At 44.0% G+C, this 22,477-nt stretch overlaps 1 protein-coding gene across 1 annotated transcript in view; it reads left to right on the plus strand.

Moving 5' to 3' along the window:
* The window catches only part of SCFD2 (sec1 family domain containing 2), a 466,192-nt gene that overhangs the window by 148,106 nt on the left and 295,609 nt on the right, over nucleotides 1-22,477 (plus strand). Inside the window, exon 5 of the mRNA XM_075544345.1 lies at nucleotides 12,713-12,962. Within this exon, the coding sequence (XP_075400460.1) occupies nucleotides 12,713-12,962 (250 nt within the window). The remainder of the gene's footprint in view (nucleotides 1-12,712; nucleotides 12,963-22,477) is intronic.

Below are 22,477 nucleotides of genomic sequence, written 5' to 3' on the forward strand. Positions count from 1 at the left end.
GGTATAGTGTCTGGGGTCTTAAAGGCTTGAAGGTAAACAAGTGGCCATCTAGCTCAGAAGCAGCAAAGCCCACATGGAAGAAGTACACCAGCCTGTGCGATCACAAGGTGTCAAAGGGATCATGTATCAGGCATCATCAGAACAAAAAGTCTTATCATAGCGAATGAGGTGGGGAGTGCAGAGTGGAAACCCAAAGCCCATTTGTAGGCCACTGGGCATCCCCTTACAGAAGGGTCTTGGGGAGGAGAGGAGCCAGTCAGGGTGTGATGTAGCAACAATGAAAAATACAACTTTCCTCTATTTCCTAGATGTTTCCTCTCCCCCCACTATCATGATCCCAATTATACATTGTAAATCTGGCTTGATCAGAGGTTGTATACTGGTACAGATAGGAACTGGAAACACAGGGAATCCAGGGCAGATGATCCCTTCAGTACCAGTGGTGTGAGTGGCAATACTGGGAGGATAGAAGGAGGGTGGGTTGGAAAGGGGGAACTGATTACAAGGATCAACATGCGACCTCCTCCCTGGGGAACGGACAACCGAAAAGTGGGTGAAGGGAGATGTCAGACAGGGAAAAATATGACAAAATAATAATTTGTAAATTATCAAGGGTTCATGACGGAGGGGAGAGAGGGGAGGGAGGGGGAAATGAGGAGTTGATGCCAAGGGCTTAAGTGGAGAGCAAATGTTTTGAGAATGATGAGGGTAGTGAATGTACAGATGTGCTTTACACAATTGATGCATGTGTGGATGGAGATAAGAGTAAAAAGGAGAGCATGTTTATGGGCCCAATGCATTCCAGAATGCTTAATTGGGAAAGAGACGCGCTTGCTTCTTTTTTCTGTCCTTTTTAATATTTAACTAATATTTAACTATACACACACACACACACACATATATATTTAAAATCCAAAAAAAGAGTTGTATGAACCCCTAATCAAACAATTATAAAATTTTGCTTTCTACTTGAGTCCTTGGTATCAGCTCCTCATTTCCCCCCCTCCCTCCTTGCTCCCCCTTTTCCATCCCCCATGAACCCTTGATAATTTATAAATTAATACTATTTTGTCGTATCTTACACCGTCCGAGGTCTACCTGAAGTTTTATTGGGCTGCGATTCCAGGGCCAGGGATGCACCTTACTAGAGCCTCTAAGGTGCCACAAGTCACTGGAAGTGCTTTTAGCCCTCTCTGTTCTTGTTCTTACTTCTCTCTCCTCTCATTGGCTGCTTTCCTGGGCTTTGCCATGGTGTTAATGGTTCCCTTTATAGGCTATCTGTTGTTTGCAAGCTAACCCCGGCAGTTCCAGGTGGGAAGGTGACAAAGGGAACTCACCTTCCTTTGTGCTTGTTGCTCTCTCTTCTCTGTGAGCATGATGGAAGCTGGCGAGTACCATTTTATATGTATCTGAGTCCTAGGAATGGGAAAAGGATGAGAACAGAACCACCTTTACTTTTTATGACGTAGCACCCGTCAATTGGTAAATATTGATATTTATCACCTTACTAAAAGAAAACCACAAACCTTACTGCCATCAACTCAGTGCCAGCTCATACTGGCTCTATAGGACAGGGTAGAACCCCTCTGTGAATTTTTGAGACTCTTTATAGGAGTGGAAAGCCCTGTCTTTATCCTGCAGAGCAGCTGGTGGTTTTGAACTGCTAACCTTGTATTTAGTAGTCCAACACATAAGTACTACACCAACAGAAATTTAAAGTGAGAAAAATTTAAAACATTTACTGATATCTTTGAAATGAATAAAACAACTACATTACATGCTAACATAAATAATGCGTTTCTATCTGAAATAACTATTTCTACAATTTAAAAAACATGTGAAAATGGCATTGGTTCATATTTTAATAAAAATTTTTTAATGTCTTACTGAATAGAACACAGCTATATTTTCATCCATGCTTCCTCACTTATTATATATCCTTTTGGTGGAATGGCATGAAGAAAATCCAACCGCCATAGCCATAGTGTGGGAACTGAAGGGCAATTTGGATCCCTTTCCAGATATTTCTGAATAGTCTTTCTTGATACTACAGCTAAGCTGTACAAACAGTAGTGTTCCGAAGGTAAGTTACAGTGTGGAGTCTAAAGTCTTGTACGTGAGCTTTTCATACCCTGCTATGTTGAAGTTCATTGGTCTGTCTCGTATTTTGATAGGATCCTTCACTGTTGCCTCATTTTCTCTGCATTGTTGTTTTGGAAAATATTGGTTCTGAGCTCATAAATGTTGACACACTTCATTATGCAAGTAAAAAAAAAACTCCATTTGTTAATGTCCCCACTGATCTCATCAGGAAAGCCTGTAAGTACGGAGAATCTGGCAGGGGCACACATACATTAGCTAACATCTGAGTTTGCTTTTAAGCCAGAATTTTATCATTGGCAATAAATATGCCTGTTGTTTTTCTCAAGGGAGCTGGCCACTCTCTTAATTTTCTAGAAAATGTTTGCCAAATACCCAAGTTTCAATAATCAAGCACAGTTCCTCTGTCAGTCTTTCAAGTAACAATTATCTTGCAGTGAACTCAGGTGACAGTTCAAACGTTGTGCAGGTTCTTTGCTTTGGTCCCACAGGTGCCCGGGGAGTGTACTGAGTTATGCATTGGGCTGCTCATCTTAAGATTGATATTTCAAACCCATCACCCTATGGGAGGAGATGAGCCTTTCTGTTCCTGTAAAGATTTACAGCCTCGGAAATCCAAAGGGGCAGTTCTACGTTGACCTGTAGGGTTGCTATGAGTCAGAATCAACTCAAATGTCAGTGAGCTTAGTTTTGTATTTTGGTACTTTTGAACAGAGCAGAAGTGTTTAGGGTATACTTCCCAATTTGTCATGGAGAATATTAATAAAGTGCTGTTTATTTAAGGAGTGAGATTTCATAAGAGGAATATTTTTAATGCCTGTGTTAAGGGCATTCTTAAGTGAAACTGCTCCTCGCCCCACAACCCAAACTGACAGGACACACCTAGCAGATGGTAAAAACAAATACGACCACTGTTAGGACAGTGTGGAGCCCCTGCCTTTACCTGTGTTAAGATAGCAGCAATCGAACCCACTGTCCATGCTGTGATAAAGACTAAATACACCATCGCATTACTAGTGTCCTATTTTGATTTCGCGGTCCTCTGTGATTGTTCTAGACCTGATGGATACCGGCTTTGGGACCGGCTGATGTTGTTAGTTGCCATCGAGTCGGTTCTGACTGATCGAGACCCTGTGCACAAGAGAAAGACACTCTGCCTGGCCCTGCGCCGCCCTCAGTTTTCTCGTCTTTGAGCCATTGTTGCAGCCACACTGCCCGTCCATCTTGTTGAGGTAATTCCTCTTTTTCAGTGTTCCTGTTCTACCAAGTATGACGTCCTTTCTCAGGGACTGGTCTCTCGGGTTCTAGGGAAAATTGTTAAGTAGCAAATGTTCAACGTCACCCATCTCTACGCCTTTCGAAGAGCCGTGGTGGCATAACGATGACGCATTTAGCTGACCAGAGTTCGCAGTTGGACCCCACGGGAGAAAGGCCCTGCTGATCTCTTTCCCGAAAGAGCAATGCCTAGAACCCCCGTGGGGCAGGCTACTCCGTCCTACAGGGCTGCTGGGAGTCTCAGTGGACTCACGAGCACGCAATTATGCTTTTCCGCTCTGTCACGTCCCTGAAGGCTCTCACGGGCGCTCTCGTGGAGCAGGTGGTTCATCGAGGTACTTATTTATGCTTGCTCTTGCGTGTTTGTGTAGTCATTAGGCAAGCATGGTATTTCCAGAGTAAGAGAGACCAGGAATAAATGCCTGTCAACTTACTGCAGAAATTCCAACCAGGAGCATCCCACACATCACAGCAGTCCGACCCTGTTGTGCGTGAGCTCTCCATGAGCCCAAGACTGAGTGGACAGTGAATAACAGCACTGGGACACCATGATGACCTTGTGCTGTCAGTCTCTTTCTGAATGGTTGGATTTTCTCCTTATCTTGTCGTTGTCCCGTTTAATACTTTTTAAAGGGGTCTTTTTAAACAAAATAAGAAACCACTACCATCCTGTGCCAGGATTTCTGCCTGGACTGTGTGTCTTTATGGACAGCTTCTCCGGCCGAACCTCACACAAACCACGGATATCAGGTTCCCCTTGCTGCTCTAGGGGTTTGCACCACTGTCGTGGCTTAAAGCAAAGCAAGTGCTGTCTTAGAGTTCGGAAGGCAGAAGCCTAGCATGGGTATTACCCCATTAACTCAAGGTGTTCGGTGACCAGATTGCATTCTTTTCTGGAGGCTCTGGGCAACTCCAGCTCCTTGCCTCTACCTGCTTTGGGAGCCTCTTGCATTCCTGGAGCCTCCGTGGCACAAGACCAGCAGTTTGAAGCCACCAACTTCTCTGTATGCAGAAGACAGATGGGACTTCCTATTCTGGTAAAGGGCTAGTCTTGGAAACTCACGGGGAGCAGGGTGGGGGCAGTTCTACCCTCCCTACCCTATCCTATAATAAAGTCACTAGGAGTGGGAATCGACCTGATGGCAATTTTTTGTTTTTTTTAATTCTTTGGCTTGTGACTACTTCAACTTCACAGCCAGCAACATTGCATCTCTCTCCAAAAGGTTCTTTGCTTTTAAGAATGCATTCCCCGGGCCCAGATGATCCTAGATGATCTCCCCATATTACAATCTGTAGCCTTAATAAGTGCATTTGAATTGTGGTGCTGGTAAAAGAATGTTGAACATACCGTCATGGAAACCCAAAAGAACAAACAAACGTGTCTTGTAAGAAGTACAGCCAGAAAGCTCCTGAGGAAGCAAGGATGGTGTGATTTCATTTCACATACTTTGGACTGTCAGGAGAGACCAGTCTCTGGAGAAGGTAATGTGGAAGGGCCGGTGACAAAGAGGAAGACTCCTGAAGAGATGGACTGGCCCCATGGCTGCCACAATGGGGTGAAACATAAGAACCATTGTAAGGCTGGTGCAGGACCTGGTGATGTTTCTTCCTGTGGCGCATAGGGTCACATAACAGCAATAGCAACAACCTGAAGCACCTATGCAAAGTCCCTTACGGCATGTGAGGTAGCATCCTCACAGGAGGACCACTGCCCTGCTGGTCACCACTCTTCGACAGTGAGCAGGAGGCATCTGTTGAAGGATGAAGGGTAGGTCTGGTCCCGTGGCTCCCTTCTGAAGACTTTGCTCTTTCTCTAGGCTGTAGGCTGATTGTTTAAGGTGCAGTTGAGGTGCCCCCACTTGCAGGATTTGGCAGTTTCTTGCCCGGGCTGGCACACCTCTTTGACAGCACCAGCTGACTGCGGCCTCGTGGTGACAAGTTGGGCTCCCAGCCACGCTCTGTAGGAACAAAGGAGGCCGTAAAGAATTAAAGTCTTGGAAGCACACAGGGGCAGTTTTATCCTGCTCTTTCCCCTGAGCCTGAGAGGATTGAAAGTACTCTGTCAGGTGCACCATTATCTTGGAAGTGACACCTTTGCCTTTCGCACTTGAGCACAGGCTTCTTGCAGTTAATTTGCTTCATGCAGTCTATATCATTCCATTCTGTGGCTGCTGCTTCCAGGAGCATCTGCTGTTTTAGGTCGCGATGCGGCAGAATGGACTCAGTGGCGGTGAGTTTGAGTCTAGCCGTCACTCACCTGCCAGCCCCATGAGGGTGCCACCTAGCTCTTGTCTGTGTGTGCCCAGAGCACAGCATGGTGCCCGATGGCCAGCGTGGGCCCAGTCAGCTCAGACCCATTGCATTCAGCTCAGACCCATTGCATGCCGGAGTAGCTCAAGGAGCCACCCTTCCCCACACCAAGTACAGTCTGCACACTTGCCTGCACAGCGCAAGCAGGGCTGTTCCTTAGAGAAACAAAGTGACTTGGTTTATGGGAATTGAAAGCCCTTGGCATGTGCTTTTGCTTGCACGAGGGCCTTCATCACTGCCCCGGCCACTCCGCACACACCTTGGCTGGACGGAGACTTGGAGGAGCTGCAGAGGGAGCTTAGCAGCAGTTCAGAGTGGCGTGGCGGTTGGTTTCCCTGCGTGGTAGCAGGAGTTGAGCCCACCTGCATATGGAGGCTGCCACAGGGAGCACGGCCCCTGTGCTCCCCGGGCCGACGCAGGCAGCCTGTGCGGAGATGGAGCCTGGCCTTGCAGAGGCATTTCCATTCACCCCCAAAGTCAACTTTGCTAAAGGCAACATGTGATTCACAGAGGGGCTTTTGTACAAGTTCCTGGGGACTCATTCAAAAATAACAGGAGTCTCAGCTGCACAATAAACAAAGGGTTTTGCCACTCTAGACGCAGTTCCAGTCTTTCTCCCACTAGGAGGTCCTTTTATATCAAAACGAATGAGAAACTTAATCCTGGGCACTTTATAAAGAAGCTTTTTTTTTTTTGCTTCAGAGGTGGTTTGCTGTGTGTGTGTGTGTGCTTTTTTTTTTTAATGGCACTCTTTAATAATGTTTGTATTGCCTTTGACCTCTTACTAACTGTTACAGTTCAGTTTCAAGATGTGGTTTTAAACCCGGTATTTGCAGGCCGCCTCGGCCTCCTTTGAGACGAGAAACTTCCTGGTCCTAGAAGGGGCCCCATTCCCCGACAAGCCACGATCCTCAGGTCGGCCAGGGGAGAAAGGAGCCCGTGGATGCTGTCAACAATTCCAACTCCCAGCGACAACAGAAGGAAGCACTGCCCGGGCCTGGGCCACCCCACAGTTGCTGTTATGTCTAGCCATGGGTGCAGCCACCGCGTCAACGCATCTTGCGAAGGCTCTTCTTCTTCACTGCCTCTCTGCTTTAGCAAGCATGATGTCCTTCTCAGGGACTGGTTCCTCCTGACAGCACGTCCAAGGTAGCTGAGACGAACTTTCCAAAATCCTCGCTTCTCAGGAGTATTCTGGCTGAACTTTTTCCCAAACAGCTTTGTTTGCTTTTCTGGCATTCCATGGTGTGGTCAGTCTGCTTTGCCAACACCGTGATTCAAAAGCCTCACTTCTCCTCCGGGCTTCCTTATGTGTTACCCCGCTTTCACCTGGGCCCGAGGTGATTGAAATACCCTGGCTTGGTCAGGGGGCGCCTTGATCCTTGGCTTTTAGTATTTTGATGAGGTCTTTTTGGTAATAGATTTGCTCCATGCAATACACATTGTTTAGTTTCGTGATTGTAGCTTCCAGGAGCGTTGATTGGAGATCCAAGTAAAAGGAAATTCTTGGACATCTTCAATCTGTTATTCATTTATCATAAGGTGACCAGACATCCCGCTTTTGGCGGGAAAGTCCTGATTTTAGACAATTTTTCGCACATCCCGTGGCATTTTTTAAAAGTCCCGATTTTTGGACAGAGTGCACGGCAACCTAGGATATACGGTTTTCAGCTGCCATGTGGCTATTTCACCGGGATATGAGTTTTGTCAATGGTGTCCCACTTTACCATTATTAAAATCTGGTCACCTTATTTATCATGGCATGTTGGTCTTATTGGTCTGGTTGGGCTGCTAACCACACGGTCAACAGTTCAAAGCTCATGGCTGCCTCAAGGGAGAAAGATGTAGCTTTCTACTCCCACAAACAGTTACAGTCTCAGAAACCCACAGGGGCAGTTCTATCCTGTCCTATGGGGTCACTATGAGTTGGAGCTGACTCAATGGCAGAGGTTTTTTTGAGTAATAATAATGAATATTTATTGGGTATTATGCTATGAGAATTAATTTTGTTTGCTCTCTTGTTAGAACTATTATAGCATGCCCCAAATATGAGGTAAAGTGTTTCTCCTGATTGTTGCTGTGTGCTGCTGAGTCAAATCTGACTCATAGGGATCCATTTGCTAGAGGGTTTCCCAGGTGCTAAGCTTGATGGAAGAAACAGATCACCGGGTCTTTTCTCCCTCAGAGCTACTGGGGAGGTTCAACCAACCAACCTTTTGGTTGGTAGTCCACTGCTTAACCATTGTGCCACCTGGCTCCTCTCTCCTAAACTCGTCCTAGTAAAGGACAGACTGGCTTTATATTTAAGTTTCAGCAGACTCTCTCAGCTCTTCTAAACTTCCAAGTCATTTGAATCATTGACCTCATAATGTGCAAGTAGGACTCTGGTTTGGAACAGCCTACTATCCAGGTATTTATGGTCTCGTTCCCATTTTATGGATGTGGAAACTGAGTCTAGGATGAGTTAAATAGCTCACTCATGGTCACTTATATAGTAGGCAGTAGAGTGAGGATTCAAACCCAGCCATGTGACTCTACATCTTCTTAATCTCGGGTTTTCCAGTTCGCCCTTGGAAAGGCTTCATTGTGGGAGGTCACTTTCTTTCCCTTCCTTCTTGCTAACATGCCCTTCTAAGAGCAGAGGTCAGAGAGCGGACGAATAGGCAGCCGGAGCCACGGTTTCATGATTAGTATTAGGGAAGTCTCGCTCACCTTCCAACCCAAGGCAGCATGGTTGGAGTCCTAGTGAAGATTCTCGAGTGTGGAAAGCCCTCTTAATGACTTCATCCTTGATAAATGACCGCCCTGCTAGCCTTTGCCACTGATGCTAAGTTCACTGCTTCCTGGGTCAGTCCTTTACGTTGGCTGATGGCTCTGACCCCAGGAGTTCTTCCTCACATTGAACCCTGGAACTTTTAGTTGGACAGAAAGGAGATTAAAATGCCACCCACGTTGGCCGCTTAATGGCTTTTCTGCTTCTCCTCTTTCCTCCCTCTCTCTCTTCCACAAATGTTTTATTTTATCACAGTGCAGAGAGGTCCTGAGTGCTCCTTACCCTATAGCCGAAAGTCTGTGTTTCCCTGGTACATTTGTCAGCATGAAAAAGCCAACCTTTCTGTTCATTTTTATCAACTGCAGACATTGTTGGCCTTTCACCAGCTGTCTGTTCTAGGTTCCTCCCAGGGAGCCACGTTGTTTCATCCTCACGTCTACTTAGTCTTATCTGGTGGGTGGCAGTTCTCTCGTTTTTCTAGAGCCTGGACATTTCTGTGGGATACGGGTCAGGTGTTTTGGAGAGACCCTTCATGTGATGGGTTGGGAAAGTGACTGCAACCGTGGCTTCAGAGGTTATGGAAATGGCTCGGGACCTCGCACTGCATGATTCTGTTATACATAAATTCCCAGTGAGTCAGAGCTGACTACACAGCAGCTAACAACAACATGCCAGTTCGTGTTGCCCATGTGTCTGTCATGATTCTGCCTCTATGTGCGTCTATGACAAAGCTTTCCTTTTTCAAACATTTATCTTTTCTTGTGTAGCCAACAGAGAGATTCTTATTTACTGCTCTCCCCTGCCAGTGGTCAGGTATGGAAAGGAAGAAGAAATGCAAATGGGGGGACCTTTGGACAAATGAGCCGACTCATCTTGCAGCCAGGTCATGTCATTTGACAGATGAAGAAATCATGAGGGGTGAAGGAGCCAGTTAATGGAACGGTCAGGATTGGACTTGGGTTTTGAAAAATGGACTCTATTTCTACCTTCATCTGGTGCCTTTTTAAGACTGCTCATGATTCTTGGTTTTGCATTCAACTGTTACTTGATATATGAGGCAGCGTTAGAAGGCAACTTTAGACATTTGTGTGTAGACATTGCCTGACCAGTATTGCCAGATTGCCTTCGAGTCAGAGCTGACTGCTAGCAATCCCATGGACGACATCCCGCTCCTGCTTCCCACTCCCGCACATTCCTCACACTTGTTGCTAGCGTCCAGCCTATAGCTGCAGTCGGCGGGTCAGCCCAATTCCATGAGGATATTCCTGTTTTGAGCTTTCCCTGTCCTCTGCCAAGCATAAAGTCTTCTTCCAGAGACCGATCGCTACCAACAACGCGTCCAAAGCAGGCGAGAGGAAATCTTATTATCCTCGCTTCGAAGGAGCAATCTGGCTGCACTCGTTCCAGAGCAAGCATGTTTGCTTCTCTGGCAGTCCACGGCGCTTTCTGCGGCCTTCACCAGAGCCGGACCCAAACCCACCATCTCTGCTGTGGCCTTCTTTACCTGGTAGAAGTCACTCCTGAGGGGTTTGCTCTCCCTCTGTATATCCCAGACCTGTGGCTTCAAAATAGAACTCCGATGGCCAAATGCTGGTTACTGAATCTTTATAAATAACTATCATGGTGATTTTACCATTTTACTCTTCACAACTGCTTTAAAAATGATTTCTCTTTCATGCCAGAGCCATAAAGGCTCTATAAAATAGAATAGATGCCATATATACTTGTGTATAAGCCGAGTTTTTCAGCACATTTTTATGCAGTTTTCATGGTACAGGTAGGTGCCTCAGCTGATATTCGGGTCGACTTATACTCGGGTATATACGATACTTGCTTTTTATAAAGAAGATTTAAGGAGTAAAGGAAACTGCTTACCGTCGTCCAAGGAGTTGGCGCTGGAGTAAAACATGAAAACGGAGACTGTAGCCGCGGAGGCTGCTCTTACACAGGCCAACCGCGCGAGAGCTCCTTTCTTTTGTGCTGCATCTGAAGCTTGAGATGTGAACAAATGCTCGAGCATTTCCCGTAAAGGGCTCCTGGAGCTGTAGGGCTGTCCTAGGGGCCTCCCCATCACCAGCTTTGAAGAGTGTGTGTGTTTATACTTGGGAAGCATGCCTTGTCCCCGAGTAACAGGGAAAGCTCAGTTCTGTTCTTTCCCATTTTCCGTGTCCATTCCAAAGTCTTAGCATTTTATTTTGCATACAACATCATGATCATCTAATGTTTTTATGGAAGTAAATGGTAACAGCTGTCTCCCTCCCATATACCAAAGAATATAATTGCAAACCTTAACCTTCAGAATAATATAAAATTTTTCCAGGTGTGGGATGGACTTGAATAGATCTTATATTAGGTATTTGTTCCAATACAGAATCGTGCTCAGCTGCTTGCTGTGAATTTCATTTGGAAAGGGAGAAAGAGTTCCTATAGGTCGTTCTTTATCCTAATATGTTTCCTTCTTAGCATGACTTTTCCTTCCTTAAAACAGTGTACATTCATACACACACATGCGTGCGTGCGCACACACACACCTTCCAGTTTCATATCTCTTGCCTGTTTTGTTTTTCTCCATAGCACTTGCCACTATCTAGCATATTATTTATTTCACTTATTTAGTTCTTTGTCTTTTTCTCCCAACTGAAATACAAGTTCTATGAAGAAAGGTGGTTGTTCACTGTTGCATTTCCACCTAGCATGTAGTCACTCGCTGCCATGCAGTTGATGCTGACTCACAGTGACCCCATAGCAGCGGTTCTCAGCCTTCCTAATGCCACCCCCCCAACCATAAATTTATTTTTGTTACTACTTCATAACTGTAATTTTGCTACTGTTATGAATTGGGCGACCCCGTGAAAGGGTCATTCAACCCCCACAGGGGTTGAGAACCACTGCCATATAGGAAAGGGCAGAATTTCCCCCAAGTTTCAGAAACTGTAACTGTTTCTGAGAGTAAAAAGCCATGTCTTTCTCCCAGCGAGCAGCTGGTGATTGAGAACTTCTGCTCTTGAGGCTAGCTGCCCAGTGGATAACCACTGCACTCCCAGGACTCGCTCCTCCAGCATGTAATAAGTGCTCCAGAAACACTTTACAGTGACTGCTCTGAGAGTTGGAAGATGTGGTACATTTAACTCTCATTTTAATTCAAATAGTTGTATTTTATATTCTAGAATTTTTATAGGTAAAATTAAATGTTATTATTTAAAATGAAATTTTATTCAGCCACCAAAAATTCCAGAATTTATTCTAGAAATGTGTGTAGTTCCTTCAAAGTCATGCTTTTACTTGATTAATGTAACACTTATCACATGCAAGAAATTTTGGGATTTTATACTTCATATCACTCAAGAATTTGTTCACTCTCTCACTGCCATCTAGTTAATTCTCATTCTTACCAAGGAAAGAGTAGAATTGCCCCTGTGGGCTTCTGAGACTGTTGTTCTTCACAGGAGCAAAAAGCTTCTGCAGAGTAGTTGGCAGGCCGGAACCATTGAACTTCCAGCTAGCAGCACGACTTGGAACCCACTACACCACGAGGGCACCTTCAACAGTTTTGTGGGAGAGCTAAAGTCAATTAAAAAAAAGTAAATTTGTAAGGCAAATTACTTTCAGACAAACCCAAAGATATCCTTAACCTTAAGTAATATTTCCCAATTCTATCACTTATTTACTACATTTATAAGACAATGATTTTTTAGATTTATCTTTTATTTATTCATAATCATTTTATCGGGCCCTCTTATGGATATTATAATAATCCATCATTAGATTTTTTTTTCAGTTCATTTAGATCAAGTTTGTGTGTGTGTGTGTTTGATTCCGTACTGTTCAATATAGCGAATATTTAAAAGAATATGATGCATAATCCATGGTCATTTCTTAGGCGGAGTGTTAACATTCCTTCCAATATATAGATACTGGCATTTAAAAAACCATATTGCTTTACAAGTATATTATTTTTATTTAAAATATCCTGTGCCTGAAGTACTCATTTTTACTCTAAATATTAGTCATTTTGTTTAAATAATATATAAAATCACATAAAAGGGCCTACAATTTGGCTAGCCATTTTATGAATGAAATCTTTGAAAAGACAGAAGCTTTACTACCAAATTTCTTACATAATTCTCATGAGGACAAGCAACAAACAGTAAACACCACACATTTATTTGTAAGGTATATTTGGACTAATTTGGTATACAAATTACATCATTGTACAAGATGGGCATATTTTCATATGATTTCTTTTCATTTCAGAGCATTGGCGAGTCAGTGATGGCCGTTGTGTTAAACCAGCTGCTGCCCATGATTAAGCCTTCTAGCCAGAGGACCAGAGATGACTACAGTCCCGATGAGCTACTGATCCTTCTGATATACATTTATTCTGTGGCTGGGGAATTCATGGTGGACAAAGCCCTAGCTGAGGCAGAAGGGAAGGTGAAGGAAGCATTGGCCCAGGCTTTCTGTGAGGAAGTCCAGCTGTCACCATTGCTGCAGAAAATCACAGGTGAGTGTTTAACGAGATGAAAGACATGGGCATCTCTTGACAGGAAACACCGGTTTAAAAATAAAGGCTCTTTTAGAAAGAAGCTCTAACTATCTTCAGTGGAGTTGCTTGGGATTCCTTTTGAGGTCTGGTCATTGCTAGTCAGCCTTCTGAAACAGCGCTTTCATTCCAGTATAATTTTTCTTCCCACTTGTGACAGTGAATACTTGTCAGAATTCATATTCCCCAAGAGCAAGACCTTTTTAAAAATAGCAAAGTATCCACAGGGCGAAGTGTTCTTAAAGCAAAATAGAATGCAGTACATCCTACTCAAAGCATTTTTGTTTACAAATCTTCTTTGAAAGATGGTCATTTTCAAACTTAAGAAACACGACACAAAACCTTTGCTTAAGCTGTTACATAATGTTAGAGGCTTGCAAATTATGGTTTCTAGGAGTAGTTACTTATTTTGATGCTGAGATTTCATTTTTTAATTTGAATTGATTGGGGTTACCAAAGAATAACCAAATATCCTAGTAAGGTAAGCACGTTTTGGAGAAATATTTAAATATCCTATAATCTCCTTGTTTTCATGTCCAGTAAGGACTGAGAAATAACTCATGTAACCAATGGAGGCATTGGTGTGTGCTATTTTGTGTCAAATTCAATTTAAGTATAATTTGTGAAATGCTGCTTTCCATTGGTATGGATGAGCAGGAGTGTCTGTTTGTGAGAAGCCAATCAATCTTATATGTAAACTTAAATAACATTAAAAACATACAAGCTTCCAACTTTCTTTAGTGTGTGGGTGTGGGGGGTTAGAGGATGTAAAGGAGGTCTAGAGGTGTATAGAAATCTCTCTTCTAGAAGGTTCACCGGAGACAGATTATATACTTTTTATCTTTCCAAGCTGTCCCTTGTTCTGACTCCTGCGGGAATCTCCAGGTTGTTCCAAGTTGACCTTGTAGCTGTAAAATGAAGCACTCTGCCATGTCTGAGTGCTTTAGGATGTCCACTGCCAACCTTCCTTGGATTTGGTTATGGAAAATGAAACCTGGACAAGATGGAAACGGAAGGAACTTCCTTTCAATAGAAATAAAATATTTCTTTGCTTAGTATAGACCTTTTTTGCCAGCTTATAAGCCTACTTAAGAAAAATGTGGTAGAATCTGTTCCCATTTCATTAATGACAGCTCTATGCTCATATGTGATTGCATGTGCTTGTTTAGATAAAAACAAATATTGACTCATAAAGGTTGTTTTTTTTTTAATTTATAAAAGTTTGATATGGTTTGTACAGTGGCTAGAATAGTGTTTGGATTCAAGGGTGAATTTGAAGTCTAGGAGAATTTAATTGGAAGTTCTTCTGAAAGTGTGTAATTTCAAAAACAGGGACAACAAGAATGGTGTGTTTCAGCTGCGTCTAGGTAGATGGCGTTTTCGTAACGCTCCTGTGTTTCAGCACTGGTTTTGGAACTGACGCTGTGCTGTAAGATGTTGCTTTACTGTTCGCTCAAGGTCTTCATTTATCCAGCGTTTCATTCTTTATGAGTTTCTCTATTTATGATTGCTCAGGATATTGCATGTTCTTGCTTTTAAATATGGTTCCACGTGTAAAATCATGTTTGTGCTTTCATTCGTGTGACAGGAGGATATTTTTAAGTGTAGAGGTTGACAGTTACAAAATGCGGTTGTGGAAAAGTCAAGACATTTAAAAACTTTAGAGACATTTTTTTCTATTAGTGTATGTCTCTCCACCCCTTCCCCCACCCCAGCCCTCAGTCCAAGCTACAGTTGAATATTGTGATAAGTAAATCTATCACTGAAACACACACACACACACACACACACACACACACACACACACACACACACACACGGAGCAGCCTCTGTAGAGACCAGAAAAGCTTGCTTTCTTTCTACTTCATTATTTTAACCATTTCATTGACATAGAATTCATTTACCATACAATTCAGTGTGTTAAATATATTTAACAGTTGTGCAATTTTAGAACCTTTTCTTCATTTTTGTACTCATTATTATTTGGTACCCTTTCCCCAAAACCTTAAGAAACTATTAATCTAGAGACCCATTGTGTTAGTCTGGGTACATTAGACAAACAAATCCACAGAAACGCATATGTATAAGGGAGAGTTTTATATAAAGGTTAAGTGCACATCAAGAAAACCTCCCAACCCAGTGTTGTCCAAGCCCACAAGTCCATATGTCTGACACCAATCCACAAAGTTCTCCTCCATCTCACAAAGTACACCTAATGATGCCAACTGCAGGAGGAAAGCTGAATCAGTGAGCGTGTAAGCATCTCAGCAATGGCAGGGGTCTCCAGGCAGCTGCTCCAGCATCCAGGTAGGCCCATGTGACTTCTCCTCAGGGATATCTTGCAGGAAGGGAGCCTTGTCAGCTGAAGCAGGGAACTGGCTAAGGCAGCTGCCCCCTGGGCCAACCATCAGAAAGCAAGAGACCCAAGAACTAGAAAGGCGAGGCTCACGGAGCCATTTATCTCTCTGCCTTTCAATGAACTGCACATGTGTTTATCGGCCAGGTTGCCACAATAAACTTCAACTATCTCATCCATCCTGGTATGGGTTTTTTTTAGGGAACAAAATTTACTAGGGGTTATCAGAGGTAAGCTGTTGTTGTTGGGTGTCATCATTGGTTCTGACCCATAGCAACCCTCTGCACAACAGGACAAAACACTGCCTGGGCCTGCACCATCCTCACAGTCGGTCCTCTGCGTCAGCCCATTGTTGCCGCCACTGGGTCAGTTCATCTTGGAGAGGCCATTCCTCTTTTCTGCTGCCTCTCTACTAAGAATGATGTCCTTCTTCAGGCACTGGTCTCTCCTGACAACATGTCCAAAGTATGTAAGGTCATACAAACGTCCCTCCAACAACGATAACATAATAAACTAGAGAAACCTCTATCAAAAGAAACCACAAAGTAGTAAAAACTAGAATAAATTAAAAATGGGTCAAAAAGGAAAACCAATGATAAGATGTTCAATTTTAACCTATGTCTGCAGCATAGCAATGCACTTTCCTGTCAGAGAAACCAGCCCCTGACGATATCACGGGTCTGTAGGCACAATTGTATGAGATAATATATAAAGACTATAGTAACATCATAGAGAATAAGAGAGATAGGAGAGAGAGTAAACTAAAGGAGTCAGATACATTTTATGGTAGCATGCTCATCTCAGCCCCTCCTGGTGGTCTATGTGGAGGTGGGAGAAAAGAGGAGAGAGAATATATTTCTGACCAAGGCTTATATCTACTTAGGGGTGTGCAAGTCCCCTGATTACAGGGAATGACGTACGTCATAGGAATGGATAGTACCACAGGCCATACAGCAGTGGGAGGGGGCGATCTAGGGATGTACATGCCACAGGAAGAGGAGGGATTATGGGTACACATGTGACAAGATGAGCGGATCCTAGATTCAGGATGGCAGCTTCACCTTGATTGTCCTTGAGCTGGCTAGACTTATCCTCTGGGCTCTCCATGTGGAAAGCAATCTACTATTCTTATCAGCAGGGAGTGAGCCGCGTCAATAGTCCCACAGGGAGTGGGACAGTCAATAGTCTACAATCATCTACCATGTATTGCAAGCAGTATCTTAGGTCTGACATATATTTGGGGGAGGAAACCTGGGGAAAAGCCTTTCTGTATCCCACAATTCCCCCTTTTGTTTTATGTATTAAATTCAAATGAGCTACAGGGGCAACATGGTTATTTTCTATATATTGAAAGCTGACAAAGCAAAATCAATGACAATATTAATGTAGTCAAGCCAGAAATTTGGGCTTATGGCAAACCTTTTGAATCCAGACTTGTGGGGTAAAGCCGACCTCAGCGCATATACTACTCGGGGGTATGAGGGGTTGCATGCTGCAGTGGGCGGACACGGAGCAAATAGTACTGTCTGCTTCTATGTAGCGGTTCTCAGCCTGTGGATCGCGACCCCTTTGGGGGTCGAACGACCCTTGCACAGGGGACACCCGATTCACAACAGCAGCAAAATGACAGTGATGAGTAGCAATGACAATAATGTTATGGTTGAGGGTCGCGGCATTGGGAAGGTTGAGAAGCGCTGACAGCATCAACCATGTGCTCACTTTAAGGAAGCACAGCTTTAAGGAGAGAATCTGTGGGAATGATGTTTAACGCAGGAGAATGTACTTTCACTTTATCTCGAACTTACCAAAGTGGTAGCTTTCCTACCATGGAATACTGGCTTTCCAGAATCCCTCTGGTACAAGTTAGTGACCAGCGTCCAGTGATATTTCCTTCATTAGTTTCCTGCACTTTCCCAGACACTCTGTCTGAGGGCAAGGCTGTTCGCATCCCTTGTCAGTGCTCCAAGGGAATTCCATGGAGCTTCATCCCTGTAGAGTCTTCGCACATGGATTTCGGGCTCACATTCCCTTCCATAACCTTCTGCAAACCAGGTGCTCAGAAGTTATGCCCAAAGAAGTTGATTTCTTTTGTTGAAAGTACAAATGGCTGCTGAGGAGAATGTTTAATCTGTAAAAAAAAAAAAAGGCAGTAGTGACTCAATCTTGTACAATCAGATGGGATATCCTAGTTGAAACGGGGGGGAGGGGAAGACTTTGAAATGTGTTTATTTTGTCCTCAGATTAGGTGAACCTGATTTTTTTTAACTTGCCCATAACATGATGCTTATAGATTTGGGGTGGATGGCAGCAAGTATTTTATGCCTGCTCATGCTTTGTGGTAGAGCAAAGGAATCTTGGGGGAAAAGCAGTTAGCCAGTATGAGAATTTGGCTTTTTACACAATGCGGTAGCTTTATCATCCTAACTATTTATAGGACCGAGCAAGCAGTATTTCTTCTGTGCCAAAACCTAAGGGCCGTGTGCTACTTTTAAAAAAATTTTCTATCTTTTTAATAGACTTTTATGAAAGCTGAGATTCTAGAGTATCGGGCAAAGCTTTCTTTACTACTTACACAACATAAGATTAACAAGGGATCACTCAGCACACCAGGATTCAAAACTGTAGAAAGAAAACAGTTGTTGTTAGATGCGGTTGCGTTGGTACCTGCTCACATCGATCAATAGGATGAAATGTTGTTGGGACCTGAGCCATTCTCATACTGTTATATTCGAGCCTGTCACTACCGCCATGAGCCCAGTCCCATCTTCCCGAGGGCCTTTCTCTTTGCCACTGACCCTTCACTGGCTCGAGCCTGCTGTCTTTCACCAGGGACTGGTCTCTCCTGATAAGATGCTTGAAGTATATGAGACAAAGTCTTGCCATCCTTGCCGCTAAGGTGCATTCTGGTTGTTCTTCCTCCAAGACAGGTGGGTTTGTTCTTCTGGTACTCCAAGCTACTTTCAATATTCTTCGCCAACACCATAATCCAAGCGCATCAAGTCTCCTCCGTTTTCTTCCCCTTACTCATTGTCCAGCATATTTCACATGCATCCGAGGTGGTTGAAAAGATCGTGATTTGGGTCAGGCAAGCCTTAGCCCTCATAGTAATATCCTTGCCCTGCGACATTTTAACATTATCTTGTGCAGGGATTTCCCTAGTACCATGTATCACTGGATACACTGGGCAGGGCAGGCAGTGTTTTGTTCGGCTGTGCACAGGGTTGCTCTGAGACGGGCAGACTCGACGGCACCTAGCAACAGCACGTAGATTGATGGGTGCTGTAGTCTCTCAGTCTTGCTAAATTGAATGTGAGGGTCAGTTTCCATGAACTTAATATTTATACAGCACTCTCAAAAGAAAATAAAGGAAAACAATTTAGCCATTCAGATGAAATGGAAATGTCACTATACAGGGATATGTGTTTGAGAAAGCATGGGACATGGAAGGTGAAATCTTTGATTAAAGAAGACCTGGCTCTGTCATTTCCTAGTGTGTGCATGCATGTGCATGCCCTCATGCCTGAGTTTGTGTTACATTTACATGTGTGTTCACTGCCAAATCTCTTACCATCTTTAAGCTTTGATAATAAGCATAGAGCTCTTATTGACTGGCCTCTTGTGATTTTGCTGAAAATAAAATGACATAACGAATGTGAACTAATTTTTGGCCTGTGTAGTTACTATCAATTACTATATATTGCCATCACTATTTTGGAAGCATCTAGAAATCAAATGGGTGATGAATCGAGTCTTTTTCACATCCTGGTGCACTGAGACAATGAGTGTGTTTGTCTGGTTTACTAAATATGTGGTCAGAAGCGACCAGCCCTGGGGGCTTTGACCCCTCAAGGCCTGTCTCAGTTGACCTTTGACTGAGGTGAATCAGCAGCTTGGCACACCTGTAACCTATTAGGGGCAAAAGCAAGCACCAAGCTTTGTTGGTTAGAAGCTCTGAAATTGGGAAATAAAGAAAAATGAAATGTTCATATTGCTTTCTGTTATTCAAAACTATTTTAGAAAACAACTATTTTCAGTAAATACTTTGGCATTACTCATGGATCAATTCCCAAGCATTTTTATAACATCTTTAAAGAAAAGATCAATTAAGGGTAGATCTAATTATACAAAAACTTGGTGTAATATTAGGGAATGAATGATATAAATTATATGAACATCCCATGGTTCAAGATAGAAGCATGATAATGCCCTAGAAATAGTGTAAAATAGTGTAAATAGGCACTTGGTTATCTAGTCAGCAGACTTGGTGGGGCAATGGGTCCCTAACTGCTCAGCTGTGAACGGAGCGGCTCATGATGAAAAGGTGCTCAGGGGCACCGTGGACTACCTGTCAAGCAGCTAGCCACGAGAGCAGTGGTCTGCACTCACCAGTCACGCCTCCGGAGAAGAGCGGGCAGTCTGCTTCTATGAAGATTCGGTCTTGGAAATCCAAAGGGGCAGCTCAACGCCAGCCTTGCTATGGGTTGGAAGTGACTAGATGGCAGAGAGTTTGGTAGTTTTGAAAGATTAAAGCCACTGCCAGGGAGTTGATGCTGGTTTACAGGGTTGCTGAGACTGTAAATCTTTACCGGGGCAGACAGCCGCATTTTTCTCCAAGGAGAGGCTAGTGGCTTTGAACGGCCAATCTTTCCGTTAGCAGCTCCGGCTGAGCCTGTTTTTTGTTCTGTAACATGCAGTGGTTATGAATCAAAATCCACTTAACAGAATCTGACAGCAGTAGCTAGCTAGTGCAGCTCTACCACAGATATCACAAGTAATGGCTTCAAAGAACAGACATTTATTTTTCTCTCAGTTTAGTTCTCATTCGGACACCAAACTCACTGCTATCTGGTTGATTCAAAATCATAGCACATCTTAACAGGGCAGAACTGACCCCTTTGCTCTTCTGAGGCTGTAAATCAGGGGTCTTCAAACTTTTTAAACGGGGGCCAGTTCATTGTCCCTCAGACCTGTTGGAGGGCCAGACTATAGTTTGTTTGTTTTTTTTAAACTATGAACAAATTCCTATGCACCCTGCACATATCTTATTTTGAAGTAAAAAAACAAACGGGGCAAAAATACCCCACGGGCCGCATTTGGCCCGTGAGCCGTAGTTTGAGGACGCCTGCTGTAAATCTTGATGGGGGCAGAAAGCCTCATCTTTCTCCTGAGGAGTGGCCAGTATGTTTGAACTGCTGACTTTGCTGTTAGAAGCCCACTAGGACCCTGAGCTCTTTGGCCGGAGTTCTAGGGAAAGGTTTTCTCCAGAAACGTTGGGTGAAGAACCTTACTTCTTCCCACTTCTGCGCCCCAGTGATGTTTGGTTCCTTGGCGGTCCTCAGGTGGCATCAGCTCCTTCCTGCCCTCATTTGTGCGCCCCTGCTTTCTGAGCCCATGCTATCCCTTGTAACTTAGAGGTGATTAGGGTCGGGTAGAAGTGTCCCTATGGTTTTCTGTGACAGTAACTCCTTACACAGGAGTAGAAAGCTTCATCTTTCTCCTGAAGAGCAGCTGGTGGTTTCAAACTGCTGACCTTGTAGTTAACAGATCAACGGAGCTACCAAGGCTCCAAGCATAGTGAAGAAAACTCGATTTCCAAACACCATTCCAACCACAAGGAACCACGAAGTAGATAGAACTCAGCTCCTTCAAGCATCTTTCTTTCCTGCCCTTAAGTTGGATCCGTCATCATGTTCATGAAGTGGGTGCAGCTACGAGGCATTGTGTCCACGGTTCAGCCCTGAAGTGGAGAAGGACAAAGGTCAAGAGCACATGTGCACCGAGTCTGCCCCCTTTTTGTCTGGCCAGCAGTAGCTTTCCTGAAAGTCCTTCCCAGCGGACTCTCACTTATGAGGTTAGACTCGGAGCCCGCTCGAAAAGAACGTGATGAGTGAGAGTTTTAAACCCGGGCTGTGTTTGTCATGAACACAAGTCGGGGCTGGGCTAGAAGGAAGAGGGCAAGGAGGGGTAACAGGTAAGAAGCTGCTTCCTGCAGTGTCCTCTGCAGACTTCCCGGACAGAGGGAACTCCAGGGCCAGCTGGACACTGTGCGGTGAGCTGACCCCCCGAGGGTTTCATGCTCAAGTTGTACTACTGACATTTCGTTCCGAGTACACATCGTGTGCCGGGGTCACCTTCTCAGCGTTTACTGAGCACCACCTATGTATCTGGCACTAGAGCCAGGAACCCCCTGAGGATGGAGACCCCGGGCCCTGGTAGTGGAGCTTCAGGACTGTGATCATAGGGCTTGGAATCAGGTGGAGCTGAGTGCTGACTCTGACTCTTAGCAAGTACGTGATTTTAAGTAAGCTGTTTCACTGATCTGTTTTCTGATGAATACATGAGGACTAGTAACAGGGTCAGCCTCATGAAACAAACAGTTGAAACGCATCGTACAGATCTGGATACATGATGCATTCTTAGTATATGTTAACATTGTCTTGATCATCATTATGGTTTTACCATCATTGTCATCACCACTATCAGCAATCAGTCTTGCCCCTTAGGGAACTTACATTCGTTTTAAAGACAAGACTAACTCAGAAAACAATACAATATAAAACTATAGAGTAAAAGTTACATTAAATATAATAAAGCATCCGAATGGGTTTTTGCATGCTATGATGATTTAGTACTAAAATGACATCTATAAATAAATAACTTTGGTTATGACATTGAATGTGGCCAAATAGAATCCCTTAAAGATAGGCTAATGCCAGGTAATGACAACACTAAAATACCTAATAATCTGAAGTAATAGCACTCTAGTGTTCAAAGCAGTTTCTTTCATACACATCTCCTTGGATCTGAGAAGAATATAAACTTAAAAGAGTATAGTAATTGTTGTTGTCGTCAAGTGCCGTTGAGTCGGGTCCAGCCCCTAGTGACCCTGTGCAGTCCTGTGCCACCTTCACAGTTGGCATCTGAGACCGTCGTTAGAGCCACTGTGTCAGCCCGCCTCATGGGAAGCCTTCCTCTTCTTCACTGACCCTCCACTTTACCAAACATGGTGCCCTTTTCCAGGGACTGGGCTCTCTCAATAACAGGTCCAAATTATGTGAGGCAGCTATCTCGCTATCTACGAATCTAGGGAGTGTCCTGATTATGCTTCCTCCAAGACAGA

The sequence above is a fragment of the Tenrec ecaudatus genome, chromosome 3 (genome assembly GCF_050624435.1).
Source record: "Tenrec ecaudatus isolate mTenEca1 chromosome 3, mTenEca1.hap1, whole genome shotgun sequence".
Taxonomy (NCBI): Eukaryota; Metazoa; Chordata; class Mammalia; order Afrosoricida; family Tenrecidae; genus Tenrec; species Tenrec ecaudatus.